This window comes from Moschus berezovskii, chromosome 16, assembly GCF_049115385.1.
Source record: "Moschus berezovskii isolate FMDL1 chromosome 16, NW_MosBer_1.0, whole genome shotgun sequence".
Lineage (NCBI taxonomy): Eukaryota > Metazoa > Chordata > Mammalia > Artiodactyla > Moschidae > Moschus > Moschus berezovskii.
In genome coordinates this window covers 15,367,146-15,387,981 of record NC_142475.1, presented here as the reverse complement: position 1 = coordinate 15,387,981, position 20,836 = coordinate 15,367,146, and the positions used below count along the sequence as shown (strand labels likewise).

General features: G+C 41.7%; 1 protein-coding gene across 1 annotated transcript in view; it reads right to left on the bottom strand.

Annotated features, from left to right (window-relative positions):
• Positions 1 to 20,836, bottom strand: part of LAPTM4B (lysosomal protein transmembrane 4 beta) — a 61,834-nt gene that overhangs the window by 24,134 nt on the left and 16,864 nt on the right. Inside the window, exons 2-5 of the mRNA XM_055431809.2 lie at positions 14,135 to 14,246; positions 3,909 to 3,982; positions 3,442 to 3,564; positions 445 to 543 (exon numbers count right to left, since the gene is read on the bottom strand). Of these exons, the coding sequence (XP_055287784.1) occupies positions 445 to 543; positions 3,442 to 3,564; positions 3,909 to 3,982; positions 14,135 to 14,246 (408 nt within the window). The remainder of the gene's footprint in view (positions 1 to 444; positions 544 to 3,441; positions 3,565 to 3,908; positions 3,983 to 14,134; positions 14,247 to 20,836) is intronic.

Sequence of the window (20,836 nt, the reverse complement as noted above, 5' to 3'; positions counted from 1 at the left end):
GTTACAGAATGTTCAGTTATTATGTTTTAAAAAACAAATGAAAGAAAACCACAAAATTCTATAAAGCAATTACCCTTCAACTTTAAAACATTTTTGAAAAATTAAATATGGAAAAAATATTTTAAAAAAATCAAATTACAAAGGAATGGGTACTGAGACTCAGTAAGGGATGCGATAGTACATAATACATACTGCATTAATGCACAACATTAATTTATTCACATCCAAACAGATTTTAGAACAACCTTGAGTTGGCCTATATTAAGTTTGGTTAGTGTTTGTTTCTGTCACACAGATAAGAAAAGGAACCAAACTGTCAGGAATTCAAAAAGCAGTTCAGAAATCTAAAGCAAGATAATAAATAGACAGAAACTTGCTTACTTCTGTGGCACTCACAAATACATTCAATAATATTTAGACCAGAAGTGAAATCTTCATGCTTACCTTAAAAGCCAAGATAATGCTGATAAACAGAAGAATAATGAGGACCAAACAAGTAGGATTCACTGACATGATATCATCTTTGTAAGGAAAATCAGGAGGCTGCAAAAGAGAAGAGTCTTATTGGCAAATCTCATTAATCATCAAGCGCAGCAATGAAGACCCAGCACAATCGAAAATAAATAACTTTTAAAAATAAAAACTAAAATAATACTGCCTTCTTTATATAGAGCATTTCTGCTGATGCTACTTCTCAAAGAGCAGAATCTTGTATTAATAGATATCTACAGCATTAAAAAGAAACAAAACTATTATATACAGAACGGATAGACAAGGTCCTATTGTATAGCACAGGGGACTATATTCAATACCCTGTGATACTGGAAATAAGAAAATATTCTTCCGTGATATTGGATAATATTCTTTTCCTATAATGGAAAAGAATATTTAAAAGAAGAATTCTGTATGTGTATAACTGAGTCACTGTGCTGAATAGCAGATTAGCACATTGTAAATCAAGTATACTTCAATAAAAAAATTTTTTTCTTTAGTAACAAGAATGTATATCTATGTATAACAATTACTTCGCTGTACAGCAGAAATTAACACTGTAAATTACCATTATAAATCAACTATGCTTGAATTAAAAATAAAAAGTCCTACCATCTGACCAAATTGATTAACTATCAGGGCAAAGGAAACTCTTTTAGAAGGACTGAAATCTGCTACTATATATAGTTCCTGGGAATGACAGGACATCACCATAAACCATGTGCTCAGCACAGATCAACGCTCTCATGGTAATCGGCTTAGACAGTCTATGTGGAAGGCAGCTCCGTGTGTGGTCACCCTTCATCTCTCCCCACCACCCAATATTATGTGTTTGGATCCCACTTTAGCAGTAATCTGAGACTTAACGAAGGAGAAACTTGCGACTCATGTGGCTGGCCCTCTCCAGGGGCACCCTCACCCACTGGTTTTCAAAGTCCCCTTCCATTCTGGCAAAATACCTAAGAAATAAAATCTAAGTCATTCCTGGTGATCATCTCATCAAATGGGCCCTTGCCCCTTGGAACCTGAAAGGGCTTTCTGTAGTACTGATCTCAAAGGGTTAAGAAGAAAACAAATGGATGTTGTTTACAAGACCAACATGAAATCTTACTGTTTCCAGAAACATGGGCGTAAAAAAAAAAACCGGGATTAAAGTGGGCGAGACCCTTTCCACAAAGATCTTTTACACTCTTTACCCCAGAAATCTGAACGTGATTTCTATATCCAGTTGAGACCTATAAAAACACAGGCACAGCTTATTTTATCTGTGTTTTACAAGGCTCCATGAAAAGAGCAGGCACTGGGACTTCTCTCCGTCAGCCTTCTCAGACAAGTCTCCCCAGACTCACTATATCTCAACTTGTCAGCAAGAGCCGCAGTATCAGGGCAAGTCTGATGTCCCCTTTCATTGCTGTCTGCTGCTTAGGCACTGTGAGAACCTGGAGGCCTCGCTCGTCCCGCCCAGACGGATCTTCAAGTAGGACATTCAGAAGATACCTACTTGTATAATTTGGTTTATACTTACAAATAAGAAGTAGACAGTGATTTTTTAAACTGATACTAGGATCACTGTCAGGGTCGCTAACATTATCATTTTACAAGTGGGTACAGAGTGACTGAACGACGCGCGTGTGACAGGAAGTCTAGCGAGCATCCTGAGTGTTCTAAATGCCTGCCTGCACGTCAGCCTTTCTCCTGCTTATAAACCTTACAGTAGGCAGGACTATAGTCGTGACTTGCCTTGATGTCCTCTACTTCACGATACACTTTCCCAACCCCTTAAGTGGCAGGCTGCGTGGCAATCCTGTTTCCTCCACAATTCCCGGGTGACGTTAGGAGCTCAGTGCCAGATTATCATTACAGAGTCAAGCCTAAGTCCTTACAGACAGAGGCAGTTCTACAACCTGCTGGTCACGTATAAACCCCCTCACGCGGAAACACTTAGCTGTTCTCACAAGAAATAATACGTTAAGTTAGCTCATGGGAAAACACCAAAATTTCCTTGACACTACAGTCTATGAAAACACAGACCTGTTTTCTAAGAAGCAAAAAGAAGCTATTTCCTACAGCAATGACCACCTGATACTTTAAAGGGACAAAACTCTAGAGGCTATTCATACGCGGTCCACTGAGCATTAGCCACGTGATCCAGGCAGGCCCCCGAAAGATGAGGAACTCCTGCTGCCACACTTCTGGCCTGCCTTCATCCCCTCCACGTCTCTTTTCCACTGACCTTCTTGACCTCTGTTACCATATCAAACCCCCAGTCTGTTCTTCATCCCAGAAAACAACCTGCTTCTTCCCCCATGCTCAGACACTACTATTACAACCTCCAAAGACTGAACATTCTCTCCATTTAAAACATTCTTTTGATTTTGAAGAAATTACATTTTCATATACATTCATAATTTAAAACACAACAATTTAAAAACGTGAAGGCAGGGATGTATTCTAACCTCACACCCTCCATGAGCTTCCTAATAGCAAGCCACCCATATCCACTCATAAGGTCACAAAGGACATTTAATAGAAAATCAGCCTCAAAAAGAAGCTGGAGGAAGAAAGGGGTTCTACAGTCAAATTAAGTGTGAGAACCAGTGTACATCAGTTTCCAATTTTCCATACACAGCAGAGGTAAAAAGCTACCCTCTGCTGATAACTGAGCAAATTGCATTTTACAAAAAATAAGACAATTAGTAAGAAGCTTGTAAATTAGGTAGGTTCCTCCAATACCGTCATCACCATTGATCTACTTCAGGGGATTAAGTTTTCCCAAAAAGCATTCTAAGAAATTTAAGAATCTTTATTCAAACATCTCTAATCTCAGATGCAAGTTTTTTCACGAATTATTATGTGTGTGTTTCTCTCCACTTCCTTTATATCCCAATCTTGACCAAAGACAGGGATGTCTCTTCAATGTCATGAGAGACAATTTTGAAGGTCACGCACCAGCTGTCTTATGTATTCCTGGATGGAGTTTGGATAAACAAGTATGGTGACCGCAACCAAGGTGTTCAGGGCAAAATCGAAGATCTGGTAGCAGAAGAATGGGATGATCCAGGCTGCGCGTTGCTGAACAGAAGAGAGAAGAGTGTGTTAATATGCTTGGTATTACCAAACATTATTTTAATTCGGAGAAATCTTAATATGAAGGGGAAAGGAGAAGCAGAAATACATTACAGCGGGTCATGATGGCAACTTGATAAACCACACAAAAGCAGTCAATCACATGCCTCCAGTGAACGTTTCTGAGACTGTAACATTGGTTTTCCACTTAACATTAACAAGAGATTCAAACTGCCAAAGATTCCTACAAACTGGGAACAATCATAACTTACTTCTTACCAACAGCAGCACAGATTACACGTGTACGAGGTGGAGGAAAAGGCCGAGGACCTTATTTCCAAGCTGCTTACCTTGTATGCTCCGTAGGCAGCCATGGCACAGATAAGGATCATGAGAACGGAAATCGCGATGGCAATGCACATGTCTGTCAAAGGTGTTTAAGAAGGAAAGAAAATCAGTTGTAGCTTCAGAGTTTTAACACTTTTTAGTCATTCTTCAAAGGCATTTTGTTTACAAACCAATTACAGACAAGAACTTTATACTAAGTCAATCACCAGTGTTCCTTTGGAATTTGAGAAGATGATAATGGCAGCAAAGTGCCTGAAAGATGTCCTCCTTAAATCATACGTTTATACGTCTATATAAAATATCTGTGTTGGCCGCTCAGTGGTGTTCGACTCTTATTTATAGATATATTTATATTAAATTCATAATATATTTATATTAAATCTATTTAACATATTTAATAGATATTATATATAAATTTAACAGATATTAAATATATCTACATCTATATTAAATATATATATAAACATATATATATTAAATAGTTTGGTTTTCTGGTCTACTGAATTATATACACAAAAACTGAGGTATTCTTTTAACAAATAGGTATCTAACTTGTATTTTATAATCTCACGTGTCTCAGACCCCTATCTCATTTAAAAAATCTCAATTTCTTGTCAAAGCCTATATGCCTGTGTTTAGTCTAGAACCTGCGGACCTCTCTCATCTCCCACGTTTTTTCTGCTTACCCTAATCCAGCCGTATCACCAAGTTCACTGAATACAGCAGAATCATCCCACTTCAGGGCCTCACACTTGCCCTGTAATGTCTGTCATATTTTCACATCATCAGCTTTTGCCTTTTTAATCATTCAGGTCTTGGCTCAACATCTCCAAGAGATCTTCCCTGGTCACTCTGGCAAATGTGGCTTCCCAGTGATGCCCACACGACTGCTGTATTTTCTTTATAGAACACATCACTATTGTCTTACTTATATTTGGGGCTTATGGACTGTCTCTCTTCCTCTGCTAGAGGAAGCTTCCTGACGAAAATGAGTTTCTATATCTCATTCACTACTGCATGGAGGTGACGTGCCACACGTGGGCACTGAGCCCCTGAACTGTAGTCAATCTAAAATGAGATGTGTTCTAAGACTGACATGTCCCCCAGATTTCAAAGTCTTAGTATACAAAAAATTAAACTATCTCACTGATCATTTTGATCCTGATGACAAGCTGAAGTAATATTAGGGATATACTGAGTTAAATATACTATTAAAGGCAATCACCTATTTGAGTTACCTTTTTTAATGAAGCTACTAAGAAATTTAAAATGACTTATGTGCTTGCACTGTATTTCTGCTGAACAGGGCAACTCTAGTATAAAGCCTATATCCCAGAAGGCACAAACTGAAGACTGACTCAAGAGGTCGTGTCACCCTATTTTTAAGAGATTCTGATAAGAAGTACAATAAGGCTGGGTTTCTGAAGATAACATGGAGGATTATCATCAGGGTAAGAGAATACAAAAAACCCCTGCAGTAAAGTTATCTGTACAGTGCTGTCAGTTTCCCAGGCATTTTCACAGCTATCTCATTGAGTCTTCCTAACTCTAAGGTAGATGCTGCCGTGCCCATGAAGAGATTATGAAACCAGGGCTCAGAGGTTACGTAACTTGCTGAAATAGCATCTGCATTAAAAGGCTGAACCATGACTCATCCTGCTCTTATGATTTCAAATCTCTGACTCTACTATTCTATGCTGTTTCTCCTTCAGCTTTTAAACACTAACCAAATGAGCCAACTTAGGCTGCCACTTCCTACAGGTATTTCTCCAAAGCAAAGCATTCCAGTTTTAGAACCACCAGCTCCATATCCTCAGTTTCAGAGATGAGAGGATAATTCAAGCAGGAGGTGTACAAACAAAAGTACAAGGTCAAAGTACTTTCTGTGAGAGAATGCAGATAAATCGGGACTTCCCTGGAAGTCCAGTGGTTAAGATTCTGCACTTCCAATGCAGTGAGGGGCGGGTTCATTCCCTCATTAGGGAACTAGATCCCACATGCACCAAGGACCAGACATAAAAAAAAAAACAGCAGATATATAGGGTTTCCCTGGTGGCTCATATGGTAAAGAATCTGTCTGCAATGTGGAGACCCGGGTTCGATCCCTGGGTCGGGAAGATCCCCTGGAGAAGAGAATGGCAACCCATGCCAAGATTCTTGCCTGGAGAAATCCATGGACAAAGGAGCCTGGTGGGCTACAGTCCATGGGGTCGCAAAGAGTCAGACTCGACTGAGTGACTAACACAGACACAGATTTAATGCAATAAATTTATAATAAAGCTGATGACTTTTATTATTAATTGAGTAAAAATTTGATTCTCAAAAAAAAAAATTTCTGTAAGAGAATCAAAAGATGATGGGACTTCCCTGGTGGTCCAGTGGTTAAGAATCCGCCTGCCAATGCAGGGGACACAGGTTCAATTCCCGGTCCCAGAAGATTCCACGTGCCATGGAGTGACTAAGCCCTTGTGCCACAACTATTGAGCCCACGTGCCCTAGAACCCAGGTTCTGCAACAAGTGAAGCTACCACAGTGAGAAACCCACACCCCACAACAGGAGTAGCCTCACTCTCTGCAACGGGAGAAAGCCTGCAGGCAGCCACGAAGACCCAACGCAGCCAAATAAAACAAAAAAAAAAATGATGAATACTAGTCAGTACTTTAAAGAGTACAATTGCCTTTAGAATACACATGTATTTATAATTTACTTTATAACGTTAATGGTAAAGGACCTCACCTTCCCCTGTTATGCGGGAAGAGGTACCAACGGGGCATTTCACATAAGCCTCATAGTCTTCTCACCAGGCCAAGTAACCTGCCCAAGACTGCCCAGCTAGCAAGTGGTGGATGAGATACTCTAGCCAAGAAAAGTCTACCTCCAGAAGCAATGCTCTTCTGTGCTACACAGCTGTGAAGGAGATAGAGCAAATACGGTGATGGAGGTCAGAGGCCTGGGAATCCACAGAGCCTCCCTAAGAGAAGCTGGACATCCTTTATTATGTGCAAAGCTTGTTAGAACCTGTAGCAATCTCTGAAACTTAACTCGGGCAGAAGTTCACTATTTTCTTGTTTGTCTTACTGTAACGATTTTTAAATTCTGTACAAGTATCTTCTATAATGAGAAAAATTAATTTTATAAAAGCCAACCCATCGTGGGATACTCTTGGACTCCCTCCTAGATCTTAAAAGAAACAGAGATAAACAATTAAACTCAAGGCTTTATTAAAAAAATAATATTAATGAGCTTTATATTAACATAATTTATATAAGGTTATAATACAATTTATATAAGTTATTTCTTATGTTAATATTAGACATATCAATGTTAATATAGAAAAATTAAAATTGATATTCTTATGTCCTATTCTGTCTAAAAATAAAACCACTCCAGGACTAAATCTCACTAAATTTTTAATAATCATTAAAAATTTTTTAAATTTCCATCTTTCTCAAAAATATAAAACTCAGAAGAATTTAAAAGGCATAAATAAAATTAAAGTCATACAGTATCCTGTCACCACTCACAATGAGAAAACAGAAAGATGTTAATTTGAGATAAGGAAATTTTCAAAATTCTACTCCTGTAAGTAACTATACTAACCACACTGAATAGAATGAATAAATCAGAAGCACATGAAACAGCTTAGGTAGGATCAAAGTCTAAGTCCAATAAAAACGCAGAGCAGACAAGATAAAACAGGCTAATAAATCCTGGATCTCCTAGCAATCTAGAGGAGAAGTCAACTCCTCTGAAATAAGGTGTAGCATATGCGGCAAATACAAGAGTTACTCTGAAGAATTCAAATTCATAAATTATGTCATCAGGCAAATGAAGACCTGGTTCTAATATCAGGGATTTTTACAATCAGCAAACTACTGGTCAAAGACAGAAATAGCCGTTACTCATTATGTGCACAGTACACCAGCCAGTCAGACCACACTGCCCGCGAGCTGCTTCCTACATTAAATTCCTGGCTTCATGATGCAGCTCTCATTTGAAAAGGTTCAGAAGAAAAGCTACACCACAGGCCACAAAAGGCATAATTAGAAAACATTTCCTGAGACTTAGCCAATCACTGAAACAGAAAAGGAGTTTCCGGAAGTGCCTTTGTTAAAGTTAACCTAGCTCTTACTCCACTCTCCCTTTGGATTTCTCCCTGTGCTTCTTGGATTTGTTTTCCTTCCATAAAACTGATGGCTAGATAGATGATGACCTGATTTACACCTGTATTCTTAGCTGCATTCTTATGGCTCACTTTTCTCTAACTTTTGGCCACATTTTTGGCTTCTGAAAACAATACTTGAGGTATATTTTCACAATTAAGTCTAGAAGAGAACTCTTTTCAGATGTATTCACACACACACACAAAGTCTTCATCCAGTTCTCTGCCCCCAGCACGCAGACTCATATGGGCCATCATCAACAGGCCTGCATTACCCTTTGGCATCAGTTGAGTTGAGCCAAGGAGTAGCCCAGACAAGGGACTGGAGAGAATAAGAGGCTGCCCCTTGCTGTGAGGCGGCCTTGGGTTGGCCCTGACCCAAAGATAGCTCTGTGCTCCCTAGAAAGAGGTCAAGGCTCCTTCATACCTAGGGACAGTTAACAGCTGGCCTCAAGCAAATGACATCACCACCCCAGTGGTCTTCTCAGACCTACATCTTTGTAAAAAGATCTTGAAAACAAATATTCAGAGAATTACCTTTTTTGAAAAATAAGACAGCTGTCAAGGTGTAGAATACACAATCTTCTGAGCCATGTGATTTAAAAGATTAAAAAGATGAAAAGGGTGGAAGGGTAGATGCATGAAAATAAAGGGAAACAATCGTTCCTATGGCTCCACTTCCTCTGCTGTTGCATTCATGTCTATTTCCTCAAAACATTGGGATGTCACGCACCAGTGGACTGACTGCCCAGCTGGTTTGGGGGTATGTTAATAGAGAGCAGGAAGGCAGCCTTGGCCTTCTCCAAAGTAGTGCCAAGAGCCACAGGGAAGGTCCCAGCCGATCGTTCTGCTTTTCCTTCTATTTACTAGTTTTTATTATCAAAACTTTCAAACATACATATTACTATGTAAGTATACAGAGAGCAGTATAATGAACCCTCAGCACCTATTTGGTTTGGATTGTCTCATCTCTGATCACTGCACTTCTGTCCATTCTGCCACTGGGAAAAATGTGGATTGCTTCCAGTTTTGGGTTCAGTTCAGTTCAGTCACTCAGTCGTGTCCGACTCTTTGCGATCCCATGAATCACAGCACACCAGGCCTCCCTGTCCATCACCAACTCTGGAGTTTACCAAAACTCATGTCCATTGAGTTGCTGATGCCATCCAACCATCTCATCCTCTGTCGCCCCCTTTTCCTCCAGTCTTCAATCTTTCCCAGCATCAGGGTCTTTTCAAATGAGTCAGCTCTTCGCATGAGGTGGCCAAAGTATTTGGAGTTTCAGCTTCAGCATCAGTCCCTCCAATGAACAGTCAGGACTGATTTCCCTTAGGATGGACTGGCTGGATCTCCTTGCATTCCAAGGGACTCTCAAGAGTCTTCTCCAACACCACAGTTCAAAAGCATCAATTCTTTGGTGCTCAGCTTTCTTTATAGTCTAACTCTCACATCCATACATGAATACTGGAAAATTGAAGGGGCACAGTGATTCACTACTGGGCTTGTAATTTCCACTTCTTTTATATCCAATAATGTGAAGACTATTTTCATGTTTCTTAGTCATATGAATACCTTCCTTTGTGAAGTATCTGTTTTTCTCATTCTTGATTTCACACAGAACAATTTAAAGACTACCCTTTCTTCAACAAATGTTATCTTAAATGAGATGTCTATATATAGTAAACAAATTCTTATTATTGTAATGGTTATTTCCTTCCCAGAATTCTTATTATTTTACTGGTCATAAATTATTTACCCAATGAATAACGTTAAGTTTTGAACTTCTCTGTAGTTCAAATAGTAAAGAATGTGCCTGCAACACAGGAGACCCAGATTTGATCCCTGGGTTGGGAAGATCCTCTGGAGAAGGGAATGGCCATCCACTCCGGTATTCTTGCTTGGAGACTCCCATAGACAGAGAAGCCTGGAGGGCTACAGTTCGTGGAGTCACAAAGAGTCGGACATGACTGAGCGACTAACACACACACTAAAATTAAGTTTGGCTTGAAAGATAACTTTGCTGCAAAATGAATCAGAAATTAATTGGGATAATCTGTTATTTGTCATTATGTTTGGCTCTGAAACCTCCTGTTACAATTTCTTGCCAGTCCATTAAAATTTCACAAATAAAACCATGAAATCTGTTTATCTGAATTTTACCTGTTTGTTTGCTCCCTAATGTCCTTTTGCTGTTCCAGAGTCTAATCCAGGGTCTCATACTGCAGGTAGCTGGATCTCTTTTGTTTCCTTCAATCTATGACAGTTTTCTAGTCTTTCCTAGGGTATTCCCTTTTTTTTAACCATATAAATGTTTATAAGCTATAAATGTATTACACATTTTTGTATATAAATCATGTCAAAAATACAAATGTTCAAGAGCTAGCTTTTTTTAAAAGAGCAATCTTTATTTTCTTTCCTTTACCCTAGTGGATTCTTCTATATCCTCCATTTCAATGTAAATCATGCGGATCTGGCCTTCTTCTACCTGATCATTTTGGGAAAAGATCACATGGAAAAGTGAGATACACTCCTGTTCCGTCCTGGATAAAATCTTGAGATGGCTACCGCCATTCCAAAAGGCAACAATGTTAAATTGCTATACTGTATACCATAATTTTCAAGCACAATTCAAAGCAATTGACTGTACCCATTTCAAGGACTATTTAGTTCTACACTGCTGCTGCTGCTAAGTCACTTCAGTCGTGTCCGACTCTGTGTGACCCCATAGACAGAAGCCCACCAGGCTCCCCTGTCCCTGGGATTCTCCAGGCAAGAACACTGGAGTGGGTTGCCATTTCCTTCTCCAATGTGTGAAAGTGAATGACTGCAGCCTACCAGACTCCTCCATCCATGGGATTTTCCAGGCAAGAGTACTGGAGTGGCTTGCCATCTACTAGTGTATGTTAAATATAGAAAGGGTTGTCAGCCATGATGACCTTTGACCTACAAACATTTTAAAAAATAAATTTACTTATTCATTTATTTATGGCTGTGCTGAGTCTCTGTTGCTGCTCGGGCTTTGCTCTATTTGTGGTGAGCCAGGGGCTGCTCTCCAGTCGCGTTGTGGGTGCTTCTCACTGCCATGGCCTCTCTTGTTGCAGAGCAAGGCTTAGCAGTTTGGCGCACAGGCTTAGTTGATCCACAGCATATGAGATCTTGCCAGTTCAGGGATCGAACCCATGTCTCCTGCTTTGGCAGGTGGATTCTTTATCACTGAGCCACCAGGAAGTCCCCGACAAACTTCTTTTCAAAAAGAGATCAAAACATATGAAAAAGGAAATGTAAGAGGGAAGCAGTTAAGAAAAAGATTCACTCAAGTGAACAAACATTTATCCTTCTGTATTTTTTCAACCATGTGATATAAAACATCAATAGATAGTCCTAAAAGTAATTATAAACCATTTCTTTCAAAGATTGGAAACTGCAAATATGCACTGGAATTAGTATCCAGGTTATTACAAAATAATTACTGTTATAAAGCTTTGAGTACCTGCAAGCCTTTGAAGTCAGCTAAATCAAGCCAATACTTTTAGACAGTCACTACTCAGCTTAATCTCCAGCAATTAGAACAAGGCAGGCAGTGTTACTACTTGATTCAGATACAACCCTAGCTGTATCATTTAAAATTTCTTCTAACCTCAATTACTTAGAAAAGGAATCCTGCTACTGGAAATAGGGAAAGATAAATTACTTCTAAATGTCAATCAAATATTACATTTATAGCTTGCATGGTCTTTTAACTCAAGGGAAGGAAGGCAGAGAGATATTAATATTAATGGAATTCATTATCCTTTCTGGGGGAATTCACCAGAGTAACAGGATTGTCCAGAACAGAGAATGAGCAATGTTACAGCAGAAGTCACGTCTGTCTGACAGGTTCCACCCCCAGGATGACATAAGCCCTGACTCCTTAAGCTTGGAGGTGGGAGAGGATGGCTATAAAGTATCTCCTGGTTTCGCCTTTACTTCACTTCCAGTTCTTCTCAGGCTGTTCCCCCTGACTTCGAATGTCAGCGCTCCTACACGACCCAATCCTGCCCTTATCTCTTTACCATGTCCCTAATGTAGATGTCTTTTTCAAACTTATGTCCTCAAATTCACCCCTTCCCAGACATCTGGGTTATAGATTCACATACCCAGCCACCCTTTTAAACTCTCCACTTGCTATATTTAAGTTAAGAACAGCCTATAAACCAGTAAAATATATTGAGCCCTTATTATGGCCCAGATCCCACTTCAAGCACTTTTCACGCACTAACTTAGCCACCAGAACAATCTGAGGAGGTAGATACTACAATCATCCCTATATTCAGAGGGGGAAACTAAGTCACACAAACATCAGTAACTAGCCCAATGTTAGCCCATTTCATACACCGCAGGGTCAGGTTTCAAAGCATGGTCTCTGGCTTCAGAGCCACACTCCTAACAACTATGCTAAGCCAATAAAATCAGTTGAGTTTTCTTGGCCAATGCCTTCATGAAATCAGTAGGTCTAATCCAAGGCAATGAACTGGTTTACTAGGCTTCTAAAAGTCATCTAGGAAGGAAATGAAGTTAGGCCAGTGATTGAGATGGACCAACTCTTGTTCATTCTGGAATGCTTGTAACAGATGTGTTGAATAAGTCAAAAGAAATAAGTAAATAAATCGAGTTTCCTACCAGGTGTGTTCCCATTTCCAAACTCTCTCACTCCTGAAAAGATGCAGGTCATATACTCAAGTTGGAAAGTAGGAGTCGTTTTTGATTCCTCCCTTTCTCACTGCCCACAGCAGTAACTTCTGTCGATTCCATCTTCAAACCGATCTTTCCCCACCCCCAGTGTAGCCTGGATTGCAGAGACACCCCCCCAAAACCAGTGTCCGGGCCCCTGTACTCACACACCCAGCCTCCCTAATGCACCTCTGCTGCTGTTGCTAAGTCGCTTCAGTCGTGTCCGACTCTGTGCGACCCCACAGACGGCAGCCCGCCGGGCTCCCCCGTCCCTGGGATTCTCCAGGCAAGAACACTGGAGTGGGTTGCCATTTCCTTCTCCAAAGTGTGAAAGTGAAAAGTGAAACTGAAGTTGCTCAGTCGTGTCTGACTCTTAGTGACCTCATGGACCCCACAGACGGCAGCCCACCAGGCTCCTCCATCCATGGGATTTTCCAGGCAAGAGTACCGGAGTGGGGTGCCATTGCCTTCTCCTCAGCAACAAAAAGGATCTTCTGAAAACACACATCAGTTCATAACCACAAAATACTAAAAATGACTTTCTCACTCTGAGAATAAATTTTGCAAGTCTCACCATGTCTGCTGAAGGCTCTTAGTCCACCTCTTAACTGCACCTCCAGCCATTCTCCACCTTACTCACTATGTTCCAGACGCATTTTTAAAATGCATTTAAAGTTCTGCAAGGTCGGTGAAAATAAATTTGCGTGACCTTTTGTCCGGGACTGTGCACAACACTCTTCCTCTCAGTCACCATGGACACAACATGACTGTAGTTATAAAACTTTCAGGTTTCCCTGATCTTAGGAAGTGTGTGTTGGCGGGGGGGGGGGGGGGGAGGGGGAGGATGCCTAGCCTACTTTCTGCACACCCCGCATCCACATCCACATCCACATCCCTGTGTGCATTTCCATTTATCTGGAAAAAGCAACAAAATAACCATCAGAAGCCTTTCTAGAATGGAGAAAGATCACTTTCTGAAGGAAAGGTAAATACTGAGAGATAAAGACACAGTAAGATATGAAACTTCCTTCCTGACTCCCTCTCCCCCTCAAACAGCCAGAAGGCCCAGAGTGTAAAAAGATTCACACAAAGCAAAATTTAAAAGAACAGGAAAGTTAACATAAGATGAAAGAAAAAAAAAAGACAAGAGATCTGATTGAAACTCCTGCCCTTAGAGGCAGAACACATGCAGCACATAAATATTTGTCATCCTGATTTGTAACGACGGGAAGAGACCGAAGCATCAGGTCAAATGGACCCATGAATCAATATTTGTAATTTAACAGGAAGAACTGGCAGCCGGATTCCCTGCCCTTGAAAATACCAAAATATCTACAATTGTTTGATGTACTTACTGGCGTCATCCATGAATTCAAAGTCAACCCCGAGTTCAGAACTTGAAAAGTGGTAATGATCTGGATCAGCCAGGGCACTCAACAGAATCAGCAGTACCACGGCATTGAGGATCTGCAAGAAGAAAAGAAAAAACCTTAACAAACCCCAGTATATGGCCCTTACAACAGAAAATTAGAGGGACCATGTGGAGTTTAACTTCACCAGCTGCTGGACTTTCAACACGAAGCCCCACCCTCAGAGGGAGCAGACAAACACTCCCAAGGCAGAGACATTGGCCAGTCCATTCATGCAGCCAAAGGCACGTGGCCTGGTGTGCAGGCGACAGCTGGTTTCAGCTCACCGTCCCCTTCGCCAGGCACCCTGGAGCATTGCAGAAACACGCAGAAGACCTGAGGCCAGTGGCTGGAAAAAAACTCTCCAGCTAGCCACGCACACTCTTTTCAAGCAACCTCAAGTTTGTTCAGGTGACCAAACATTGTCCACGGGTTCAGACAACAAGAGTTATGAGCCCACCTAGGGAAGGGTGGCAGAGAATGAATGCAAAATTATTTCGTGGAAGATCCTTAACTCCTGCAGTGGCACAGGCCAGTCTATCCCAGGCTCCTATTTCTGTTTTCTAGAAACTACTGAATACATTTCCCTCGGGTATTTCAAACCCAACCTGTCTAAGCAGAAATCAGCTTCCTTAACATAACCTTGATAGTATATTAAAAAGCAGAGACATTACTTTGCCAACCAAGGTCCGTCTAGTCAAGGCAATGGTTATTCCCGTGGTCATGTATGGATGTGAGAGTTGGACTGTGAAGAAGGCTGATCGCCGAAGAATCGATGCTTTTGAACTGTGGTGTTGGAGAAGACTCTTGAGAGTCCCTTATACTGCAAGGAGATCCAACCAGTCCATTCTAAAGGAGATCAATCCTGGATGTTCATTGGAGGGACTGATGCTAAAGCTGAAACTGCAATACTCTGGCCACCTCATGCGACGAGTTGACTCACTGGAAAAGACTCTGATGCTGGGAAAGGTTGGGGGTGGGAGGAGAAGGGGACGACGGAGAATGAGATGGCTGGATGGCATCACCGACTCTGTGGACATGAGTTTGAGTGAACTCCGGGAGTTGGTGATGGACAGGGAGGCCTGGCGTGCTGTGATTCATGGGGTCGCAGAGAGTCGGACACAACTGAGCGACTGATCTGATCTGATCTGATCTGAACATCGCCCACCTCTCATCCTCCTTTTCTATTCTCTCTTTAAAAACAGAATCACGGACTTCCCTGGTGGTCCAAGGGTAAGAATCCACCTGCCAACACACGGGTTCGATCCCTAGTCCGGGAAGATCTCATATGCCTCGGAGCATCCAAGACTATGTGCCCTAGAGCCTGCGATTCATGAATAGACAGGAGCCTGTGCTCGCGCAACTAGTGAGAGCCCACATGAAGACCCAACACAGACAGAAATAAAATAAAAATAAATAAATATTAAAATGCAGAACTGCCATTAGTAATTGGAAGTGGAAAACATTCAGGCACTATGCTAGGTGTTTTATGTGGAGTTTCTCTCATCAGTCCTCCAATAACCTAATTGAAGTAGGTGCTAAATTATCTCCATTTGGTAAATGAGAAAACTGATGCTTAGGGGTTAAGAACGCTACCGAAGATCAGGCAAACAAACTGGGATTGAGATCCAAGAATTTCAATTTGAAAACCTACCATCCTATTTTTACTCAAACTTCTTTTTACTCTCTTCTTTTTACTCAAACCTTGATTATCTTTGGACTTCCCATCCTCCTTATTCCTTACATCCCACCAACTGCGAGATTCTGCCCATTTCACTGTGGTATTTCCAGCCTTCTCTTCCCAACTGCCCCACTGCATACACGCACAGGGACCCACACTGATGCCGCTGGAGGTGGGGGCAGATTTTTAGAGCTTAGCTGAGGCTCCAGCTAAGATTGGGTCATTTCTCCTTCTTTCTAAGTTGAAAAACTTGTGATAGAGCTCTGTGTTTCACGCTGGTCAAAACAGATAAAAAGATGAGTAACCTTCATGCATAAAGAAAATTCTTCTACTAACAACAACAACTAAAGGCATTTCCTCCTGTAAAAACCGGGTTTTCTAAGCAGCAGTGAAAGTTGGTAAAGAGTCTGCCTGCCAATGCAGGAGATACAAGAGATGCGGGTTCGATCCCCGGGTCGGGAAGATCCCCTGGAGAAGGAGATGGCAACCCACTCCAGTATTCTTGCCTGAAGAAATTTCATGGCAGAGAAGCCTGGCAGGCTACAGTTCACGGGGTCACAAAGAGACACACAAGACTCAGCACGCGCACACACATACATTATCAAAAATCATATTTGGAAATACCAGTGTACAGAAGAGGTTCAAATGCGGAGTTAGGTTATTCATTTTACAAAACACCCATTCTAGAATCCAATTTGAAATGGCACTCCCAAGTGGTTGTTTCAGGATTGTTGTAGAATTTGGGATAACCTTTTTTCTTCATTTTCCAAACAGTCTAACGTGGCCAGATTGCTTTTTCAAGGAGTTATAATAATGAGTGATAATTTTCCAGAACATATATATATTACTCACTTAAACAGATACCATAGGAATGTGGTTAAAATTTATGTACAAAAAGGTATACAGTGAAAATTAAGTCTCTCTCCTATTCCTACAGTCACCCTCCCCACAGTGGCTATTAGAACTGCCAGTTTCTTGTTTCTCTCCAAAAAGCCAAGAAATTTCGTAGCAGATTTTAAAGAGTATGATTAGTGAAACTCTAGTCGAAGAAAACCTTTCAGAACATATCTAAAGCTTAAAGGAAAGTATGATTTAGTCCCACAACTGGCAGATGATTTAGCAAAGATCTCTGCGAAATCATCAAGCTTTCTTGGCATTTTATCCTCTCTACATTATTCTCTTTGGCTAAGATTATGGACTGAAATAAGATCAGAATGTGTTTCGAAAAGTAAAACATCAAAGGCAACGCACTTACTTCTGTTATCACATTGGGTCTGAAAAAAACACACATTAATCTGGGATTCATGGGTGAAGCTTTAAGGTAGGAAGGAGTGGAATAAGAAGGGGAAAAATGGAAAGGTGAGGAGGCGGTGCAGTCTGGTTAGAAAATACAGGCCAGATTTAGAGATCACGTGGGTCTAGTTTCAGAGTCTGGGTTTTATTCTAAGTATAACAAGAAGCCAGTGGAGGGACTTCCCAGGTGGCCCAGAGATTAAGACTCCACACTTCTAATGGAGGGAGCTTGGGTTTGATCCCTGTTCAGTAAACTTATATCCGAGATCCCACATGCCTCATGCCTTGAGGAGCAGTCAGAAAAAAAAAAAAAAGCCAATGGAGAATACTCTGAGGCTCAAAGGAGTACATTAGGTAAAACACCTAGAAGAGTGGCTGGCATATAACAGAGACTTAAAATTAGTTGCCTTACGTCTACAGACCTCTACAAGAACCACATAAAGGCCCTTGGCTGGCATCAGAAAATTATCTGGTTCCAATTTTCCAGACAGGGCTATGCAGCTGCATTCCTGTCCTTTCGGTTCCAAGGGGCCTGTCAGCTCTTGATCAGCTTGTTAGTATCCCCTTGCCTGGTTTACTTACCATATATCCTTTTACTAATTGCCTCCAACAATTAGTAAAATTGACCAGATGCTTTGCTAAGCGCTCAGGAAGAACCTTCCAGGATTCAGGAGGGTAAATAAACCATGCACCCAAATAACACAAAGCAAAAAAGAGGAAGCACAACAAGACTTCAGATAAAGAATAATGGAAAATCAAAGCAAGTTACTACAGAAGCTTGCAGCTGAGACCGGGGTCACGGGAGCATTAGGACAGGGACTGGAAAAATGAGAAGGTTCTGAAACCCAAGAGAACAATTTTGGAAATTCTCCAGCAGTCCCAGTGGTTAGAACTCGGTGCTTTCACTGCTAGGGCCTGGGTTCAATCCCTGGTTGGGCAACTAAGACCCTGCAAGCCGCATGGTGAGGCCAAAAAAAAAAAAGAGTATAATTTAAAGGGTGAGTGAGGTCGCTGAACCGGGGCTTGGGCTGAGACTAGCAAGCAGCTGGATTTGGTTAGAATAGAGTTGACAAAGGGAAGTGCGAGGGGCTGAGACCAGAAAGGCAGGCTGCGGGGCTGGCGGGTCCTCAAACCAAGCGAAGAATGTGGGGCTGCGTCCAAACAGTTCATGAGGCAACTTTAAAGGTTTCTGAGGCGGGATATGACGTGATCTGAGCTGCTGTGAGGGAGATCGAGCTGGGAGCGGCTGGGGGGCTAAACTGGTGGCCGGAAAGCAACCCGGAAGGCCCTCAACAGGCTGGCTGAGCAGTAGTGAGGGTCTGATCCACTTCACCCCGATTCTCACGACAGCCCTGTCCCATCTGTCATCTCAGGCCTCGGTTTGGGAGGTTAAGTGACTTCTCTTAGGTCCTATGTGTGGAAGAGCCAAGGCCTTCCCATGTGGAGGTGAAATTACTAGACATAGGAACTGACGAGCTGCGAAGGTAAAAAAGAAGCAAAAAAACAGACTCTGAAGTTCCAAGCCTGGGTGACAAAATCTAGCCATTATCAGAAATAAGGGCTATGACAAAGTTGATTTTAGGTGGGAAAAGCACTTGCATACATGTGCATGGCTCAGTCGTGGCCAACTCTCGTGACCCCATGGACGGCAGCCCGCCAGGCTCCTCTGTCCGTGGGATTCTCCAGGCAAGAACACTAGGGTGGGTTGCCATTTCCTCCTCCAGGGGATCTTCCCAGCCCTGGGCCTGAACCCACGTCTCCTGCACTGGCAGGCGGATTCTTTACCACAGAGCCACATCTGGGAAGCCCACAGTACTTGTAGGCTGTCCGGATCATCATGTGTTAGCTCGGCCACATGGCCTGGACCCTCAGGCCCGACCTCTGGGTGTGTCTGCCTGACCCACTTCCTGACGGCCTGACTTGCAGTCCTGAGTGCTGTTGCCCTCTCTCCCGATCAGCCTCTGAACGAGTCACACCTTCCCGATGTCCTAGTTCTGGCTCCTGCTTTTGTGTGTTCTTGCTCCCAAGCGGGTCCCAGGTCCCACGCGGGCTGTGCTCCGGCAGCTTCAGTCACCATCCTCCTCTTGCCCTGTAGCCTCTGGCCCTTCTCCCTTCTCGGACACACTCCTGGGGCCAAGGTTCCCTTCCAGCTGCCCCTGTTCTTCCAGAATCCAGAGAAAGGAGACAGATACTACGATGTTAACAGCAAAGTCATTACACATCACCAAAGACTCACCCCTGTGCCCTTTTAATCCCAGGGTGAAACCTTCATAGCAGAAGGTCTGTATGTTGCCACACGTTTACTGGGTTATTATATGAAACCTCAGGTACTGGATGGGAATCGGAGACACCACACAGGACATGAACACAGCAGGCTGACAGGGTGACCCATGAGGACCGAGGTCTGTGTGAAGGGGAGAAGGGGGTGTGTGTGCACAACTAGCCACAGCAGATAATAAACGTGGTCAGATGGAAAAGGTCAAATACAAGTCAAAGCCCCCAAGAACACTGGGAAGAAGCACTTCCCAAAAGAGAGAACACAGAAATCACCCTGTCATCTATTCTGACCAAGAATGAACCGTCACCACCAAACAAGAACCAAGAAGACAGTTATAACGGACTTGCCAGGAGCAGATTATGTAATGACCATAGCTAATCAAAACGTAAAAGAAAGGGAATATTTACGTTCCTGTTCGGTTAATGTTCACCAACCTTTGAGCTTTCTTTGTCTGTTTTGGGAGGTCATGTACAAACTGTTCCTGTTCTATTTACTAAGTGTTCCCGTGGTGTCACATATTTTTTCCCTTGTTCTTGACAATGATTACTTCCACATGCAAATAAATTCAACGTCTGTCCAATTACTTAAGTGGTGTCAGGCCCTTGTATATTCTCTGGGGATCCAAAGTGCTCTTCACCCTTAAATCATACCAGACCCTAAATGAACAGTGAGACTTGCAGCTTGAATCTAAACAACTGAAAATGTAAAATGCAATTATCACTTTTTAAAAGCCTCAATGAAAGAAACTTAAGAACACTCACACCCACTGAATGATAATGACACAACAATCAGAACTCTGCACAGAAAGTTGTGTCCAAAAATGATCACTGAAGACTTATTTATAGTAATGAAAATTTTAAACAGAATTAGAAAGACTAAATAAGTTTACAACCAAATAAGAGAATAGTACATAAACATTAAAAGTCGTATTAAAAAATATTAATGACAAGAAAATGTTCACACTATGTTAACTGATAACCATGGTGTAAAATTTTATTCCAATTTATTATTTACGTTCACAGGCATAAATCACAGACTAAAAACACTAAAACATACACTGTTATAAACCATGTGGTGGTTCTGTGGCTGCCTTTTACCTTTCATTATCACTGTACCTTTTTTGTATTCTTCAGAGTATCTAACAAGAGCATAGTTGCTTTTATGATCAGGAAAAAATATTTCAAGCTTCAAAAATATTCTTAATATAAAACATTCTAAAATATTAGTATTACACCTCATTCTCTAAAAAGAAACAACTACTAGTAAGAAGATAGCCAATAACAAGCAAATCTGGCTAGGCATTCAAGTTAAAACTTGGAAACAGGGAATTCCCTGGCAGTCCAGTGGTTAGAATTCTGGGCTATCACTGCTGGGAGCCCAAGTTCGATCGTTGGTG